At 45.6% G+C, this 17,004-nt stretch overlaps 2 protein-coding genes across 2 annotated transcripts in view; one reads left to right on the top strand and one right to left on the bottom strand.

Moving 5' to 3' along the window:
• LOC108786561 (MARVEL domain-containing protein 3-like) overlaps positions 1-3,310 on the bottom strand; it is a 7,969-nt gene extending 4,659 nt beyond the window's left edge. The window contains exons 1-2 of the mRNA XM_018555879.1: positions 3,080-3,310; positions 422-528 (exon numbers count right to left, since the gene is read on the bottom strand). Of these exons, the coding sequence (XP_018411381.1) occupies positions 422-503 (82 nt within the window). The 5' untranslated portion in view covers positions 504-528; positions 3,080-3,310. The remainder of the gene's footprint in view (positions 1-421; positions 529-3,079) is intronic.
• A 3,444-nt stretch (positions 3,311-6,754) lies between these two features.
• TINF2 (TERF1 interacting nuclear factor 2) lies at positions 6,755-16,799 on the top strand. The gene is made up of 7 exons (XM_018555872.1): positions 6,755-6,839; positions 7,373-7,548; positions 8,201-8,299; positions 10,418-10,519; positions 10,841-10,939; positions 12,742-12,817; positions 15,958-16,799. The coding sequence occupies exons 1-7, from the start codon at positions 6,812-6,814 to the stop codon at positions 16,797-16,799; spliced, it is 1,422 nt and encodes a 473-aa protein (XP_018411374.1). The 5' UTR covers positions 6,755-6,811.
• Positions 16,800-17,004: the final 205 nt, after the last annotated feature.

Here is a 17,004-nt window from a genome sequence, read left to right as displayed (position 1 = left end):
ATATATATATATATATATATATACCTCCTAAGCTTACTATCAGAAATAATTACTTTCAAAAATAATATGCATAAAATACAATGAATGCTCATATATAGTCTTATGGGATATATATATATCCCATAAAACTATATATGAGCATTCATTGTATTTTATGCATATTATTTACCTGTAAAGGCCCCCTTGGCCTTGAGTACCGACTCCTTTCTGATTGTAAGCTTAGGAGGCCAATCACAGTTACAGCCAAGCAGGGCTCCTCATTCCTATACTGCACAGTCTAAACAGCTATGATACAGAAGCATTGGGCTGAATTTGTAGACAGCAGAGCTAGTGAAGCAATTGTCTGGATATAACCATCTAATTCTAACTGCATTCTTGCTGCAACTGATCACATGACAGCGGCTGAAATCACCCTCCTTACCTCGTCCTGTACACAGGTATTTGCACTTGTGGCAGTCCAGGATTCCTCCTTCCGTCTCCTCATAATATTCCAGGTCATGCATCTGGGCTCCATCGGGAGGAAATGATCTATGGGGAAATAAAACAAGAAGAAACATGAATTCTCTGTGTAAGTTGCCGTCTAAGACTGTCCATACATGTTACAGTTCGATTGTACAATCTCTGCACACAGATTTACACAAATTGTATGAAAGTCTACCTAACCAATCCGATTAATTTATATCTAACTAGGCAAGCCCTACATAGATACCTACAGGACCTTGTAAATCCGATTGTAATATGTACGGCTTCAGACATTTATGGACCGTATAATAATATCTAGAACATCTCACACCTTTGCACCTGAAGTATAAAAACTGCTTCAACCATCAGACTGCCAAGGACATTGTATTTATTTATTACAGGTATTTATATCACATCACTCCCTACCTTCGAGGAGCTTATAATCTAAGGTCCCTATCTCACATGCATACACACAGGGCTAATTTAGACAGGAGACAATTACCCTTCCAGCGTGTGTTTGGAGTGTGGGAGGAAACCAGAGGGCCCGGAGGAAACCCACGCAAGCACGGGGAGAACATGCAAACTCCGTGCAGAGTCTGTCCTGACTGGGATACGAACCGGGGACCCACAGTGCTGAAAGTCATAAGTGCTAACCACTAAGCCACCAAATCTTGCTAGAGTGCAGATTGCTTTGGGTGTCTCCAGCTTAAAGTGAACCTTGCAGTTACTTAGCTAGTCCCCCAATTAAAAAACCCCCCAAAACACTTGTTTGAGAAGGGGGGGGGGGGAGGGATTAGGGGTGACATCAGCAACCCTCAGGTGATATCCAAGGGTATGTTGAGTAGCCCAAATCTTACAAGAAGATACTACTGCACTGTGCTGTAGCATCATCTCACCAGATTTGGGGCACTCCATGTCGGAAGAATGCTGACTTCACCCTCTGCAGATTAAAGAGAAACTCCAGCATTTTCTGGGGCTGTGCAGTGCCATCCTCACGTTGTGCACAGCAGAACTCCAATTATTATTTTTAATAATAGTCCCCCCTTCGTGTATACAGACATCCCAACTCTCCCGGACACTCCGGGAGTCTCCCGCTATTAGATAGCAGCTCCCGGCCTCCCGGGAGAGAAACATATTTTCTCCCGGAAAGGTGTACTTTGCTCGCTCTAGCAGAGTAAACCTTTCCCTGCTATCCGTTTTTTATTTTTTTCTGACATCGGGGCCGCCGGCCGTCGTCAGTCAGAGAGAAAAAAAAAAACCAGCATAGGAATGCATAGCTAGATTGCTATTGGCTATTTCACTTTGCAATTGCAGATAGCAGACTAGCTATCGCACCCGCCCACTGCTGCTGTCAATCAGCAGAGGGGTACCTGAAGTTCTCCATCAGTTCCTCTTCTAGTGATTGACAGCAGCAGAGGGCGGGTGCAATAGCCAGCTTGCTATTGGATATTGCAAAGTGAAATAGCCAATAGAAATCTAGCTATGCATTCCTATGCTGGGTATTTTTTTTTCATTCCGACGGCAGCAGCTGTCAGAATACTGGAGGGAAAAAAAAAAAAAAAGCAGATAGCACGGGAAGCTACTGCTTCCTGTGCTATCTGCCATCATTTCTCATTTCAGGGGGGGGGGAAATGAGAAGGGCACCTCTCTGAAATTGCTTTTTTCAGGTTGGGATCCCTGTGTATATGTTATAACCAACGTTGCGGCAAGTCAGCCCATTTATTGGAACAGACTGCCAACGCACTATAACAAACCAGAATATACACCGATCAGCCATAATATCGTGACCATCTCCCTATTACTTCAGGACTGCCCACCGCCAAAAAACGTCCTATCCTGAAGTGGTTATACCAGGAACATGGCTTCTACTACCCAGAGACACACACAGTGAACTGAGCGAGGTTACAATTTGACAATTTTGTTATTATTCTGCGCCTTCCTGTCCCAGTGACCACTTCCTCCCCACTCTTTGCATGGGCATTATAGGGACAGGAAGTAAAAGAAAATCTCCCCCGTGGGGTCACAGACAAGAACAAATAAATGCCAGTAACATAAAAGGAGATCCAAGCCCAAGAACAAAAATGCTATATATTGCACATTACCAGTTCTTTTTTTCTGCAAATTCTGCCAAAAATCCAGTGTCCTTGTCACTTCCTGTGAACAGAACAGGCCGTGTTTGTTGCCTTTTTAGCTATCGTCTGCAAACTTCAAGTGCCCCCGCCCCAGTCATAACAGAGATGAAGAGGGGCAGACGTCATCCGAATCAGAAGAGCAGCCTAGGGTGACAATGCTGCTCCTCGATACATATAGTGGAGTGAGCATTGTCACCCTCGTACAGGAAGTGGCAGGGTCACCAGGTGAAAAAAGAATTATGAATGCGGCCGTCACATCTAATGACTGGTAAGCTGCATTATAATAAAACTATTGTTCGTGGCTTTAGATAAGCTTTAAGGAAACCTCGGCACTCCCAGCTACTATGGAACTACAAGTCCCATGAGGCATTGCAAGACTCTGACAGCCACATGCATGACTCCCAGAGGTATAGTGGGATTTCACCACTGCTGGACTGCTGAGGTTGCCTACCCCTGCTTTGAGGTCACCCGAGTCTTGCACTCACCTCTCTGATGGGTTGTAATGTTCTGGAATTTTGCTGTGTGCGGGATAGTCTCGTCGGTCTGGACTACGTGCATACTGCTGTCTTTCCCGTTCATCGTATCGGTTTTGACTTCTCTCCTTATGATGATCTTCTCTTCCCTGGTGCTGGCTGTAACTCTTCTCTGACCTATAGTCTTCTCTGTCCTTATAATAGTTCTGGCGTCTCTCACCGTGACTGCGGCTCTGCCCGTCGCTCTCAGGATATTTCTGGCTTCTCTCACCGTGACTGCGGCTCTGCCCGCCATCCTCATAACGCTGATCTCTCTCTCTGCGCCCGTCTCTGCCCGGGTCCCTCTGCTGCCTGCTCTGCCCCCTCGCCTCGCGGCGCTTCTCTATCTCCTGGGTCTGGCTGCGCTCTACGTCTTCCCTGGGTCTTGGCGGGCCTCGCTCCTCATGGTTCTGGTGTCTGTCTCGGTGCCGCTTCTGTCTCCGCTCGTCCTGGTTCCTCTCGTTGCCGTCGGAGAATTCAGAATCCCTGTCGTGCGCGCCCGTGCGGCCACTCCTGTGTTTCCTGGGTGGTTGGCCCTCCCCGCCGCCCGGATTGGGCCCAGAATCCACCATGGTCGGACCTGTAAATAAAAGAAAAGAAAGTAGGAAAATCTGAAGTTACACAATCCACTTTAAATCTGCTTCTCCCACGGACGCACCCCGCTCCTCTCCGCCGTGGTGAATGTTTTTAGAAGAAAATTCTTTTAAGCAGATCGCAAAAAAAAACAAAACAGCGAGCTGAGCCCAGCGGGGTCGTTCCTGCACACAATACATGGAGGGGGAACACACCCAACTGGACAGCATGGCCTTTCCTATCCAGAAACAGAAAACAGTAATAGGGTTTATTTAAAGGGCCAGTAACCCTACAAAGAGAACTTTCTTGTAGAAGAGGAGGAGTTCTTATTACTGCAAAATAAACGGAATTTGTTTATAATGATCCAAATTTTAAATGAACCCCCAAGCACTACTTGAATCAAAACAGACCGCATGTCATAACCCGCTGCATCGGAAACAACACAATACCCCCAAAGACAAATCTATCAGTCTACGTTCACACGTGTGTGTCTGCATTGACATGCGTTTTGTTTGGCGTTATGTTCATGCGTCATGTGTTTTTGTTTTGGCTAATGAAGGTGAACTAATGTATAGGTTGCCAGGGGGTGGGAGCTTGCTCTAAAACATAGCAACAGTGTTGTCAGCCTGTCATGTGACCTACTTCTGCTGGCCATTGGGATTGCCTGTCTGATAGAGCTGATAATAAACCAGCAGGGGTGGGCAGTTCCGGCCCCCCAGCTGTGCTTTAAACTATATATACCATCATGCCAGCCTGTAACTGTCAGTCTTGCAATGCCTCATGGGACTTGTTGTTCCACAACAGCTGAAGGGCTGGAGGGTGCCCACTGCTGCTTTAAAGGGTAAGTTCACCGTCGCATAGAAAAGGTGAACTAATTCACAACCCCCCACCCCATACCCCCTTTCTACCCCATCTCCTCTGCAATATTGACCCTCGCCCACCACCCAGGCCCAACACCTGAACACTTCAATAGGCTGTATAGCAACACAATGCTTGCAATAGCAAGCGGTCATTGGTCAGCGTGGCCATGTGACCAGACTGACCAATGAGAATCTCTTCTTTCTTCTGGGATGCCATCCAGGAAGAGAGAAGGCTATTGTTTGGCACAGTTTATGGCAGGTGGTCATGCTTGTGGCTGTTGTTGGCTGGCGATGGTCATCCTTGTGGCTGTCGTTGGCTGGCGATGGTCATCCTTGTGGCTGGCGATGGTCATCCTTGTGGCTGTCGTTGGTCATCCTTGTGTCTGGTGTTGGTCATCCATGCAGCTGGCGTTTGTCATCCCTGTGACTGGCGATGGTCATCCTTGTGGCCGTTGTTGCTCATCAACGTGGCGTAATTGGCGAGTGATGGCCATCCTTATGGCTGTTGTTGGCTGGTGATGGTCCTCCTTAAATCTGTTGATGGTGGGCAATGGTCATCCTTGCAGCTGTTGTTGGTAGGCTTTGGTTGTCCTTGTGGCTATCATTGGCAGGCTGTGGTCTTCCTGTGGCTGTCATTGGCAGGCCGTGGTCTTCCTGTGGCTGTCATTGGTGGGCGACGGTCATCCTTGTGGCTGTTGTTGGCGCATAATGGTCATCCTTGTGGCAGTTGATGATCATCCTTGCAGCTGCTGTTGGCAGGCAATGGTCATCCTGGCGGCTGTCATTAGTGGGCAATGGTCATCCTTGCGGCTGTCATTAGTGGGCAATGGTCATCCTTTGCAGCTGTCATTGGTAAACTAACCCTTTAAGAGCCAGTTCACACAAGATACATTGCGGCTGAGCTGAACAGTTTTTCTAGCGCAACCACAACACAAGACAAAGCAATTTGCCTTGTTCCAGATGGGCTTGGATCACACCACTGCGGTGCGTTGTGATGAAAAAAGAACCACATGCAGTCCGTTTTATCAGCGCATCGCACCGAGGTGTGCCCGTAGAACTTAAATACACTAAATGACTTTTTTAACTCAGATATGACCACGCAAAAGTAGCCATGACATCATCACTGTTCTGCATGTAACCTGTGCAGAGACCAGAGCTGTGGGAGGGGTTGCACAGGCCCCACCCACTACAGGCTGCCTGCAGGAAACTACAGGAGGGGGTGGAGACAAGACCAGTCTCCCTGCACAAGGAGAGAGAGCAGCAGTGATCGGTCTTTATTACAGGAGGGGGCGGAGACAAGACCAGTCACCCTGCACAAGGAGAGAGAGCAGCAGTGACCGGTCTTTATTACAGGAAGCTCCAAGTCTCACAGTGGATGACAGCACCGATCTGGAAGAAATACACAAAGCTCACCGAGGTTGAAGGAAGGGTCACATGACTTGTATTTGGATAATATTGCTCATCCCATAGTTCACCTTTAACTACATTTGTTTATGGGGATCTCTAGGAAGGACAGTAGCCAGGTATAGAAAACTCCCTGATGGGGGTCAGCAGAGTTCATGGCCCTCCAGAAATACCGGCCATACCTGTTGCTCCCTTAGGCCTGGTGTATGAAAAGTACAACACAGCGCGCCTTGCTGCCCATACCAACCAATCAGAATCCTTGTCTCATTTCCAACTCTTCACTGCTAAAGTGGCAGCTGAAAGCCGATTGGCTGCAACGAGCACCACAATATTATACATTTGGCAAATTCTGCACCTATCTGCCCTGTGTTTGCATGGAGCAGCGGGTACAGACTGCATGGAGTATGTCCTGCCAGCAATATGTGTCCCCCCCAATGAAACATGTCATGTGTGTAAGCCACACTGGACCCCCATGCGGACTTTTGCTCCTTTAATCCACTTATCTGATCCCTTCTCGTTCCTCTACTCACCTCTGCTCCCTCTTATCGTCCGCGAAGCTAAGCAAACAGCCGGAACCGAAACTCCTCTACCTGTGGGAGCGCGCCCCCGACGCCGCAACACACCTGAGCGCACCCCCGACAGCGAAACTATTTCTCTCGCGCGCCCCCGTATGGAGCTCCGAGGAGAGTGTGCGCGACCCCGCTCCGTGAGGTATGGGGAAAGATCGTAGCGCGCGCGCACAGTGCAAGCGGCAGCTGATTGGACGAGCCCCTGTGCGGTGCCCGGAACTGGATTGGCCGGTATTTCGTGTACGACACGCTGATTGGCCCGTTCGAGAGCTGTGTCCGGACTTGTGCGGTGTGTTGACATGAGTAGTAGGAGCCGAACCAATGCAGGTAATAATAATAGAGGGTGAAGGGGTAAGAGGAGGGGTGCAGTAGGCTCTGTATGAGGGTGGCAGGGGGCACTGAAGGGAGCAGAAGGCTCTGTAGGAGGGTGAAAGGGGTGCAGGGGACACTGATGGGGAGCAGAAGACTGTGGAGGGAACACTGATGGGGAGGAAGAGGCTCTGTAGGAGGGTGGAAGGGGTACAGGGGACACTGATGGGGAGGAGAAAGCTGTGACTGAGGGTGGAGGGGATACTGATGGGGAGGAGAAGGCTCTGTATGAGGGTGGCAGGGGCCACTGAGGGGAGCAGATGGCTCTGTATGAGGGTGGAGGGGGTGGGGAGGGCAGAAGGCTCTTTGTGAGGATGGAGTTGTGCAGGGGGCACTGAGGGAGGGCAGAAGGGTTTATGAGGGTGGAGGGGACACTGATGGGGGAGGGAAAGGATCGGTATGTGGAGGGGGCACTAAGAGAGAGCAGAAGGTTTAACTTTATGTTGGTATTGAATTTTGACTTTCCTTTATATTTATTTACTTTTTTTTAGGGGCATGTCAGCATGATGTTTCGCTTGTGGCCAAGGCTGTCTGGCTGGTGATGCAGAGAAGAGACTTCAAGAACTTTGAGAGAATTGTAGAATTCTTGGAGCTAACTCATAAACAGGCTCCAGGTCTGCTCTGCTATAGGCACCATGCCAGGCTCAGCACAGGCCTAAGAGGCAAGGTGAGTGTGTGATCTTCTTGCCTGTCTTGTGCGGGGCTTGGCAATTTTTTAGGGCATGGGTAACTCATGTAAACAAAAGGCCACAAGCCGGGGTTAGGTTTTTTAAAGCCCAATTTAATTTAATTTATTTCATTTTATATTTATTTATTTAATTTATTTTAATTTCATATTTAAATAAATAGTCAACCAATACCTTAAATAAAAAAGGTTCTCCTCTGCTGTCCCCTTCCAGTAAAGTCCAGCGCCAACCCTCTTCTGGGCTGAAGGATGGCCAGTGGGAACCCACTTCCTATGCATCCAAGGTGTCATAGACATGTCACCCTGGGCTCACAGTACACACAATAACACTAATGTAATGACTTCCTGAGGCATTGAAGACCTCCCACTGCCGCCACTAGAGGAGAAAGGACACACGTGATTGGCCAGAAGGCAGCTGGGTTAATGGAATGTATATGACATTTTTTTTAAAAATTACGATTGGATGGAGGTTCAAGGGTGGCAGGACGACTGGGTGGTGGGGGAACTGGAGTTGGGCTTTAACTTTTCCTATAGGGAAGCAGCTTTTTCTGGATCTTTAAAGCCACCGTAATTTTCTGTTGGTGCTTCTCACCAGGTTTGGGTCACACTGGTAATACTTCTCTGTTTCCTACAGATAGTTCTCAACATGATTGAAGACAAAAGGCCTTTGCTGGACATTCTTGAAGCATTGAACCTTCACTTCCCTCCTGTCTGTCCAGATGACTCCACCACTGTAAGTGCTGATATATTTGTGTTCTTCTTCTATCATATGCACCATATCTATTCAACAATTTGACTGCTCCTGTCATCTATTATGTAGGGGCAGCCATGGATGGTGTAGTACTCAGGCATACTGTGACATCTCAGTACCTGCTATGACTTCATAATGCACATGTGGTACCGGAATATTGACTGAAATCACTATACTGAGTGTTCCGTCACAATATCAATTATGAAAGAGATTTGACATCATTAAAATGATGGTGACATCCGAATACTGTTTGTGCCATCACAATAAGTTCTACGATATCAGATTCACTACACACAACGTTGCAAAAATTACCTTTTTCAACCAAAATTCTTATTCATTATTTTTATTGGTATTTATATAGCGCTGTAAATTTTACACTTTACATACATTCACATCAGTCCCTGCCCTCAATTAGCTTACAGTCTAAGGTTCCTATCTCACATGCATACATACAGGGCCAATTCAGACAGGAGCCAATTAACCTTCCAGCATGTCTTTTGAGTGTGGGAGGAAACCGGAGTACCCGGAGGAAACCCAGGCAAGTACAGGGAGAACATGCAAACTCCTTGCAGATCGTGACTTGGCCTGGATAATAGTCATTAGATTCACCAGCAGGTGGTGCCTGTGTTGTAGTGTATGTATTTGTAGTTGCTTGCTCTACTTTCTTTGCATTGCTAGATGTTTCTTCATTATGTGCCAGGAGGTTCTTCTAAAGCTGGCCATAAACCTATAGATTATCTGCAGATTTTCTATGGTCAGATGGAAAAAGTGAAACAGATTCCTCCATCTACGCTGCACTGTGTGGATGGAGGAATCTCCCACTGGGCCAAGCTGCAGTATCTTGCTAGTCGGCCCCGCTGGCTCTCAAAATACCTGAACAATGCCTGCATCCAAACTGTACAGGTATTTTGACAACCAGCATTGGTAACTCCTGAGTTTAAAGAAGAACTCTGGGGATTTTTTTTAACCCATGCAGTGGGGCTACCCCCGCACTGCAAGTGTTAAGTGCTCATTTTGGTCTAGGGAGGAAGCCATATTGGTGAAACGAGTTTGCTCTTTTGTCTGGGGAGCTTGCTGTGACATACACCTGATTTTGCATCAATAAACAGAGGATTCATCGCTTGTATCATGCGGAGTGCGGTTATTCTCTGGTTTCCGTTCAGGAGAAGAAAGTTTTACTCACTTGATGCTCAGAGCTGGCTTCCTCTTAGACCAGTCCCTGCAGTCTTGCTCCCCCTCCACTGCAGCGGTCTAAGGTCCTTGAGTCATCACATTCTATACACTGTGTATAGGACATGAGGATGCCGAGGGACATATCATCTGTGACAGCCGGCTGGCTCCGAGGATCAGATGAGTATAACTTTGTTATTTTCCTCCCTAGACCAAAACAAGCACTTAACCCTTGCAGTGCGGGGGTAGCTTCTCCCGTGCATAATACAGTGCAAATCTAAAACTCAGGTGTTCACTGAGAGAGCTGCTCTGCAAACATTTCTTTTTTTCATTCTTTTTTTTTTTTTTGCATATATCTACTGCTGGCAAGCAGTAGATATATGCAAAAACATTATTAAAAAGGTAATTACTTACCTCTGTCTACGCTGCTCGCTCTCATCTAAAGCTTCTCGAGCCGCAGTGCAGGATGATGGGGCGGATGCATGTGCAGTAGAGATTTTTGGTGGGGAGAAGAGGAGAGACACAGTGGAGGTGAATGCACGCAGCGGGGTGCGTGCACGTCGGACAGACACCACGGGACAGGAAGAAACAGCATTCTGCACTGGATCAGAGACTGGCACCAATGCTGGAGGTAATGCTGAATACAAGAGGAAGGATCAAGAGGCATCATTTAAGGTAAGTCCTTTTAAAGCAGCTTTGGGGGGAGGAAAACATTTGTGACAATGTCACTTTAAGGATGCATATACATAAAAAGTACTGGCACAATCAAGTGTCCAGTAACCTATAGAGAGGTTTTCTTTCTGTAGTCAGATCAATGTGAGATTGTAATTAGTCATTATGGGTTGTTAGTTTGCACAGAGCAGATTAAATAGTGAAGTAAACTGTTCCACATTGTATGAACCTTTCTCACTATATGTTTTCACATTGCAGCCCCCTCGTGATGTAGCAAAAGTGCAGCAAAGTAAGATTCACTTTCGAAAGTTGGTATATCGTATGATCCGGGATGAAAAGTTTCGGAAGGATTACTTGGAGGTATGATTAAAGTGACACTAAACTCCGGAACTAAATGTTAGAAATGCCTGAACTATTAACAAAAAATGTCTCTTATTTGTGTATCACTCGGCTGTAGATCCTCCACTCATCTCCGAATTGGTGCCGACACTGTCCTTCCTTCTGGAGGGGGTGACTACTTTTGTTCCCCAGGGTCCCTGTGTGTGTTGTAAAGTAGTCACCACTCCAAGCTCACTCATGTGATGGACTACAATCTCAGTACAAATTAGTAAACTAGACGTATGTATGAGTTCAGCTTTCAGGAAATATAACCACTTTATTTTTTGTTCCTTGTCCCTACAGACAAGACTGGAAGCAGAATACGGGGAAATGTACCTGAAGGCTTTGGACAAACTTCTTTGGGAGTTTCTCTACCGGCTGCAGGCAGTTCTTGATCAAGAGGTATGAAATTAAACGTAGATGGAGAAATCTGAAGGCGCAATGAAAAAAATCTAATAATGTACGGCCATCCTTATACTCTGCCTCTGCTACACTTCATTATCATATGCAATGTCCTCCAACAAACACATCCTGCTGTAGTAAAAAAATACCTCTGGGATTTGTAGTTTAGTTAGTATGTTCCGATGCTTCCTGGTAGCATATGGAAGCGCTGGATAACCCCACTCTCCATACCCTTTGGTCTCAGACAGCTGATACTGTAATGCAGAGGTAATGAGACCTATACCCTTCTGCTTTTTTGTATATGTACAAAAAGAGAACCTCACTGCTCCATCCAACACTGGTATCCGACACCTGGGTGCTTGCCAGGAGCCATCCACTCTGAACAACTGCAGGGTACGGGGGGAAAAAAGCCACACACCGCTATTAACCTGTACAAAGCTTTAATCCGTGGAGCTTGCAAATTCCAGCATGGTTGGATTCACTGCCTTGTGGCTGCCCACCCGATACGCGTTTCACCCGTATGGGCTTAATCATAAGACTTCTACAACTAGGCCCATATGAGTGTAACAATCTGCTGTTGCAAAAACTGACAAAGTGAGATTTTACAACAGCAGAGCATTTTGCATTGTGCGTTCTACTGCATAATGTTGAGTTGTTGCGTGTGAAATGTTACATACAAACTTGGAAATCATAATTTTACTTTAAAAAGACAGTAAAACTTTTACTCACTCCCTTCTGGCAGTAGTTTTGACTTGCTGGAGAGGTGTTGTACCCCTGGAGCTGGATTGCTAATCTTTTATGCACCCTGCATCGGTCTGTTATTTACAGCAAGCTACAATATGATAGTATATGCATGTGTATGTATGTGCATGTGTAGCCAAAACTTTTTTTAAGGTCTTGAATAAAGTAGGAAGCAGGGCTGTCCCTATAATAAGGAAGTTGCCTCAGGTGGCATCTCATTGGGTCACGTTGGGAGAGGGGTGGCAGGTGTGCCTGCTGCTCCCTATCTGGCCAGATCATCCCAGGTTGCTAAGAGCTCTTGGCAATCTGTGACGCTCTGGCCTGCATCCCGCCCAGCTCACTGACATCACAGGTTGCCGGGAGCTGAGAAGGATGCCGGACAGAACCGGAGCCAGAGGTACACCAGCATAAATGTGCCTACGTTTAGCTTTAAGCAGTTGTCCCCCATTGGAAAGTTTCCCCTATTTCACTGACATCTGTGAAATATTGCATTTCCCATCACTTTCTGTCCCAATGACAATGGTCACCAGAATAAACAGAAAGTGTGACTATACCAAACGGGGCAATATAAAATATAATAATTAGGTCTGCACCGATACTAGTATCAGTATCGGCGCCGATACCGAGTATTTGGATGAGTACTCGCCCAAATGCTCCAATACTTCCAATGCCAGGCTATGGCCCGCCTCCTGGCTTTCTGATTGGCTGGGAAGCAGACTTCACTTGTTGCTAGGCAGCCTGGCGTCCTAACCAATCAGGAAGCCGGACGGCACCTTACGATAGAACACCGGCTTCCCAGGCCATCAGGAAACCGGGCAATGGGTCATGATCCGCCGCCCAGGTTCCTGATAATGGGGGCACTGATATCGGTACTTTGTATCTGCGAGTACCAAAAAAAAAATGTATCGATACTCGATACCGAAAATCCGGTATTGGTGCATCCCTAATAATTATATATCCCAACTCTATCCAAAATTATAAGAAGTATTGACTATACGTTCCCTTTTAAATTACCATTTTTTTGTTCCTTTTTTTAATTTACATTTTCTTTTTTTCCCAAGGCCCCTAAAACCACAGAGCAGTCTCATCTGGAGAGGGAAGACCTTGCATACACCCCCGTGCCTCCCGTCTCACTGAGTAAGTGAAGGAAGATGGGATCCAGTCTGCTAGTTTCAGGGTTATAATACGTTATCAGCCAGGAGCCCAGAGTGTTACGTCACCTCCGAGAGGCCAAATATTATGTTCACTTACTTTGTGAGTTGTTTGCTGTTCTTTGGAAGAACTGTTTACTAGTTAGATGTTAGTTTACTGGTGAGATGTACCTGCTGCACGTTATGCGTGTTATGTGTTAGACGACAACGTTTGACTTTCTATATAATAAAGTGTCACTTGTTTTCCTAAACATTCTGTGAATTTTGTTTTCAAAGGAATGTTATCCTAAAAACAGTAGAGATTGTACTGTTCCCATAATCCCCCCATAACTTTATTTTAGTGCTGTTACTGATTCAAATTTTCGTGTTCGATTAATCGAAATTCTTTTTAATCGATTAATTTCGATTAATTATAACGCACATACAGATCCAACTACATTGGCCTATACACATACAGCACAGCAATGAAGTAATAAAATGAACTAGGATCACACTAATCCAGCACGTTCTTAATCTCACGTGCCCCACTCAATATGGCCGCCGCTTGAGTGGGGCAACTCAGAATAATAACGTGCTGGATTAGTGTGATCCTAGTTTATTTTATTACTTCATTGCTGTGCTGTATGTGTATAGGCCAATGCCTTGGCTGGCGCTCGTGCAGAAAGTTTCCAAAAACATTTTAATCGATCAAAAAATTAACGATTAATCGAGAAATTAATCGTTAATTGGCACAGCCCTACTTTATTTATTATTGGTATTTATATAGCGCCAGCAATTTACGCAGCGCTTTTTACATAGTGCACATTCAGTCCCTACCCTCCAGGAGCTTACAAACTAAGGCCCCTATTGCACACTCAGGCAGGGTTGATTTACCTTCCAGCATGTCTTTGTTGTGAAAGGAAACTGGAGTACCCGGAGGAAACCCACACAAGCACAGGGAGAACATGCAAACTCCTTGCAGATAGTGTCTTGACGGGGATTTGAACCGAGGAACCCCCAGTGCTGCACTGCTAACCACTGAGCCACAGTGCTGCAACTGTGTCAATACAGCTTTGCACTGCATGCAGCTACAGTATTTAAATTAAGATCTTGTTTTACACATAAATATATACTATATGGCCAAAGATATGAAGACTACCATCTGAATGACTGAGCTCAGGTGTCTCCAGTGAAGGGTTACTGGTAATGCTACAGCATACAAAGACAATTGTAGCCTTCCAACCGATCAGTTGAAGGTGAAGGCCCTTTTCTGTTCCAGCACCACTGTGTCCATGTGTACAGAGTCAGATCCATAAAGACATGGTTTCATGAGTTTGGTGTGGTGGGACTTGTGCTGAACACTTTGGGATGACTTGGAACACCGATCACAAGCCATGTCTATTCATCCAAAATCAATATCTGACCCCACGAATGCTCTTTTGGCTGAATGGACATAAATCTTCACAGTCACACTTTAAAATCTTGTGTAAGAGGGGGGGACACGAAAATACCATATTAATGCCTTTTGATTTGAAATAGGATGTGAAACAAGGTCATATAGGTGTGATTGTCAGATGTCCACAATCCTTTGTCTATATAGTATATAATACAGGGTGCACCTATGACACTGGACTCCCAAAGCACTATTGGTTTTCTGGAGAGGGGGCGCATATCAGAAGCTGCTCCCTTTCAGACTCTCTGCCAGGCACTGCTCCTTTTTTTCATAGTAATCCATCACATAAAATGGGTCAGTGACTCTTTTGAATGTTCATGTTGTGCAGCATAGTGAATGGAGTTTCAACAGTGTACGAATAAAATTATATAGAGGAAGCATCTATTTTATTTCCTTTCAGCCTCGGATTGAAACCTTGAAGGAGCAATAGGCAGAGATGGGGATATCCGCTTTGACATATTCACACGTATCTGGGTATATTTTTGAAGTCTTGATTTTTTTCAACAAGGACAAGCAAAACCTGTGAAGTGTGAAAAGAGCTTTATCTACAGGCTGCAAATAAAATACAGAATATACCGGGACAGTTTAATGCAAATACAGTAAACTCCCCATTATTCGGCGTCCATGGGGATTGGTAGATTCCGGATAAATGTAGTTTCTGGTTGCTTGAGAGTTACTAATAAAAATAGGTCTAACTAATGCCTTACCCCATACTATACGCCATAATACACCCCATACTATACCCCATACTATACTCCATAATACACCCCATACTATACTCCATAATACACCCCATACTATACCCCGTACTATACCCCATACTATACCCCGTACTATACTCCATACTATACCCCATACTATACGCCATACTATACTCCATACTATACCCCATACTATACTCCATAATACACCACATACTATACTCCATACTATACCCCATACTATACCCCATACTATACACCATACTATACTCCATACTATACTCCATACTATACCCAATACTTTACCCCATATGATAACATAAACTCTGTATTGACTTCATATAATACTGAAATGCAGTAATCAAAAGCAAATTAAGACAAATAGGCGCACAATCACTTCCAGGATAGTACATGCCACAGAACAGTGAGTACACAGGGGATTTTTTTTTTTCTGGTTAGATGAGAGTTCTGGTTGGTTAAATACCGGAGAGAGTTTACTGTAAAAGGAAAAAATTGAACATATTCTCTTTGTTAAAGTAGATGTAAACCCTAACTAAATGACATTTATATTTCTAAAGCACTGTGTAATCAAAAACCATTGTCATTTTTTAAAAGTAAAGCCCTTGTATTCGCCTTTATTTCATCGTTTGTTGCATCTCAGTGCTGCTGCTCTAGCCACTTCCTGTCTACAAGTATTCCAGCAATGGCTGTGGCTTTCCTGATGGTAACAACAGTGCACCGTGCCTGCTCGATGTGTGTTCAATCAGCTACTTGTAGTCTCAGTTGGAAGCCCATGTGACAACACAGAGCATTTAGGGAACTGGGACAGAGTGTTATCACCCTGTAACAGGAAGTGTCTAAACAAGGACCTTCATGGCAGGGTTACCAGTGATGACAACATTTGCAGAAATTCTTTTGAAATGCCATGTTAAACTTTTATAGAAGATTTTCATGACTGAGTTTACATCCGCTTTAACTTTTATTTCTGCTCAGGTACTTCAGATAAGAGTGTGACAAGCATGCAGCAGGACCGAAGTTACCTCTTCTACAGTGACTCATCCGCGAAGGAGCCGCAAAAGAGCTTACAAGCCGGGGGTAAGATGCATCCAAATTGTCAGGAAGATGAAGTGGATTCTGCCAGCAATGGAGACGGCTACGACTCTGACCAAACTATAATTGAGTTTGAGGATTCGCAGGACATCAGTAGAATTCCATCGGGCCCCATGTGTGGTCCTGATGGCAGCAGAAGAGCTTCAAATCAAAGCACAGCTGTGGAGAAGAGCCGGACGCGGTTTTTCGACATTTTTGGCTTTGACTGCAGTGAAAATTCTAAAGGAAATCATGTTGATTCGCTTTCTCCTCCAAACGCCTTACAATCTCAGGACACAGATCACAATATGCGTTTACAAGGAGATAGCGCACATGGCAGGGCGAAGAACAAGACCAGGGTGTCCTTAGTTAAGGACAGCAGAGGAGGAACCAAGGTGGCCCCGCCTAAAAGTCACGCCTTACCCGCCCATGAGCAACGGAACCCTGCGTCTTGTGTATCTGGAATAAAGAACAAGGAACAGAGCGAAGCAGGTTGGCACTTGCTTCAAGAACTGACGTCTTCGAGGTTTCAGCCGAAGGTTCAACTGAAGCCGCTGCCTCTGGATCTCGTGAGCAAGTACATTCACTCGCAGCCGCACTGCGCAGAAAGTGACTCTGCTCCCTCGACTGCGTATTGCGGGCTGACGCAGGACTCAACGTGTACGTATAGCTGGCTGGTCGACTCTTCCGCTACCCCTGACGATTATAGAAACGATCCAGATTATTATCCAGGTTGCGATATTTGACACACTGGATAGAAGTCAGATCCGCTTTTGTTCTCTTTGCACGTGGACACTTTTACCAAACCTGAATGGTATTGCTTTGGCAGCTGTTGGCGTAGAACTCAGGTTTATTTTTTTTTATGCAAACAGTCTGGAACTGCAAGTTAAAAATAGTGCGTGCTTGCATGTCAGCAAAAATAGGTCTGTGGCCTTTTCAATAGGTTTCCCA

Source organism: Nanorana parkeri, unplaced genomic scaffold, assembly GCF_000935625.1.
Source record: "Nanorana parkeri isolate BGI_ZX_2015 unplaced genomic scaffold, ASM93562v1 scaffold216, whole genome shotgun sequence".
NCBI classification, from domain to species: Eukaryota; Metazoa; Chordata; class Amphibia; order Anura; family Dicroglossidae; genus Nanorana; species Nanorana parkeri.
The sequence above is the reverse complement of the archived record's forward strand: the minus strand, read 5'-3'. Positions and strand labels throughout refer to the sequence as shown.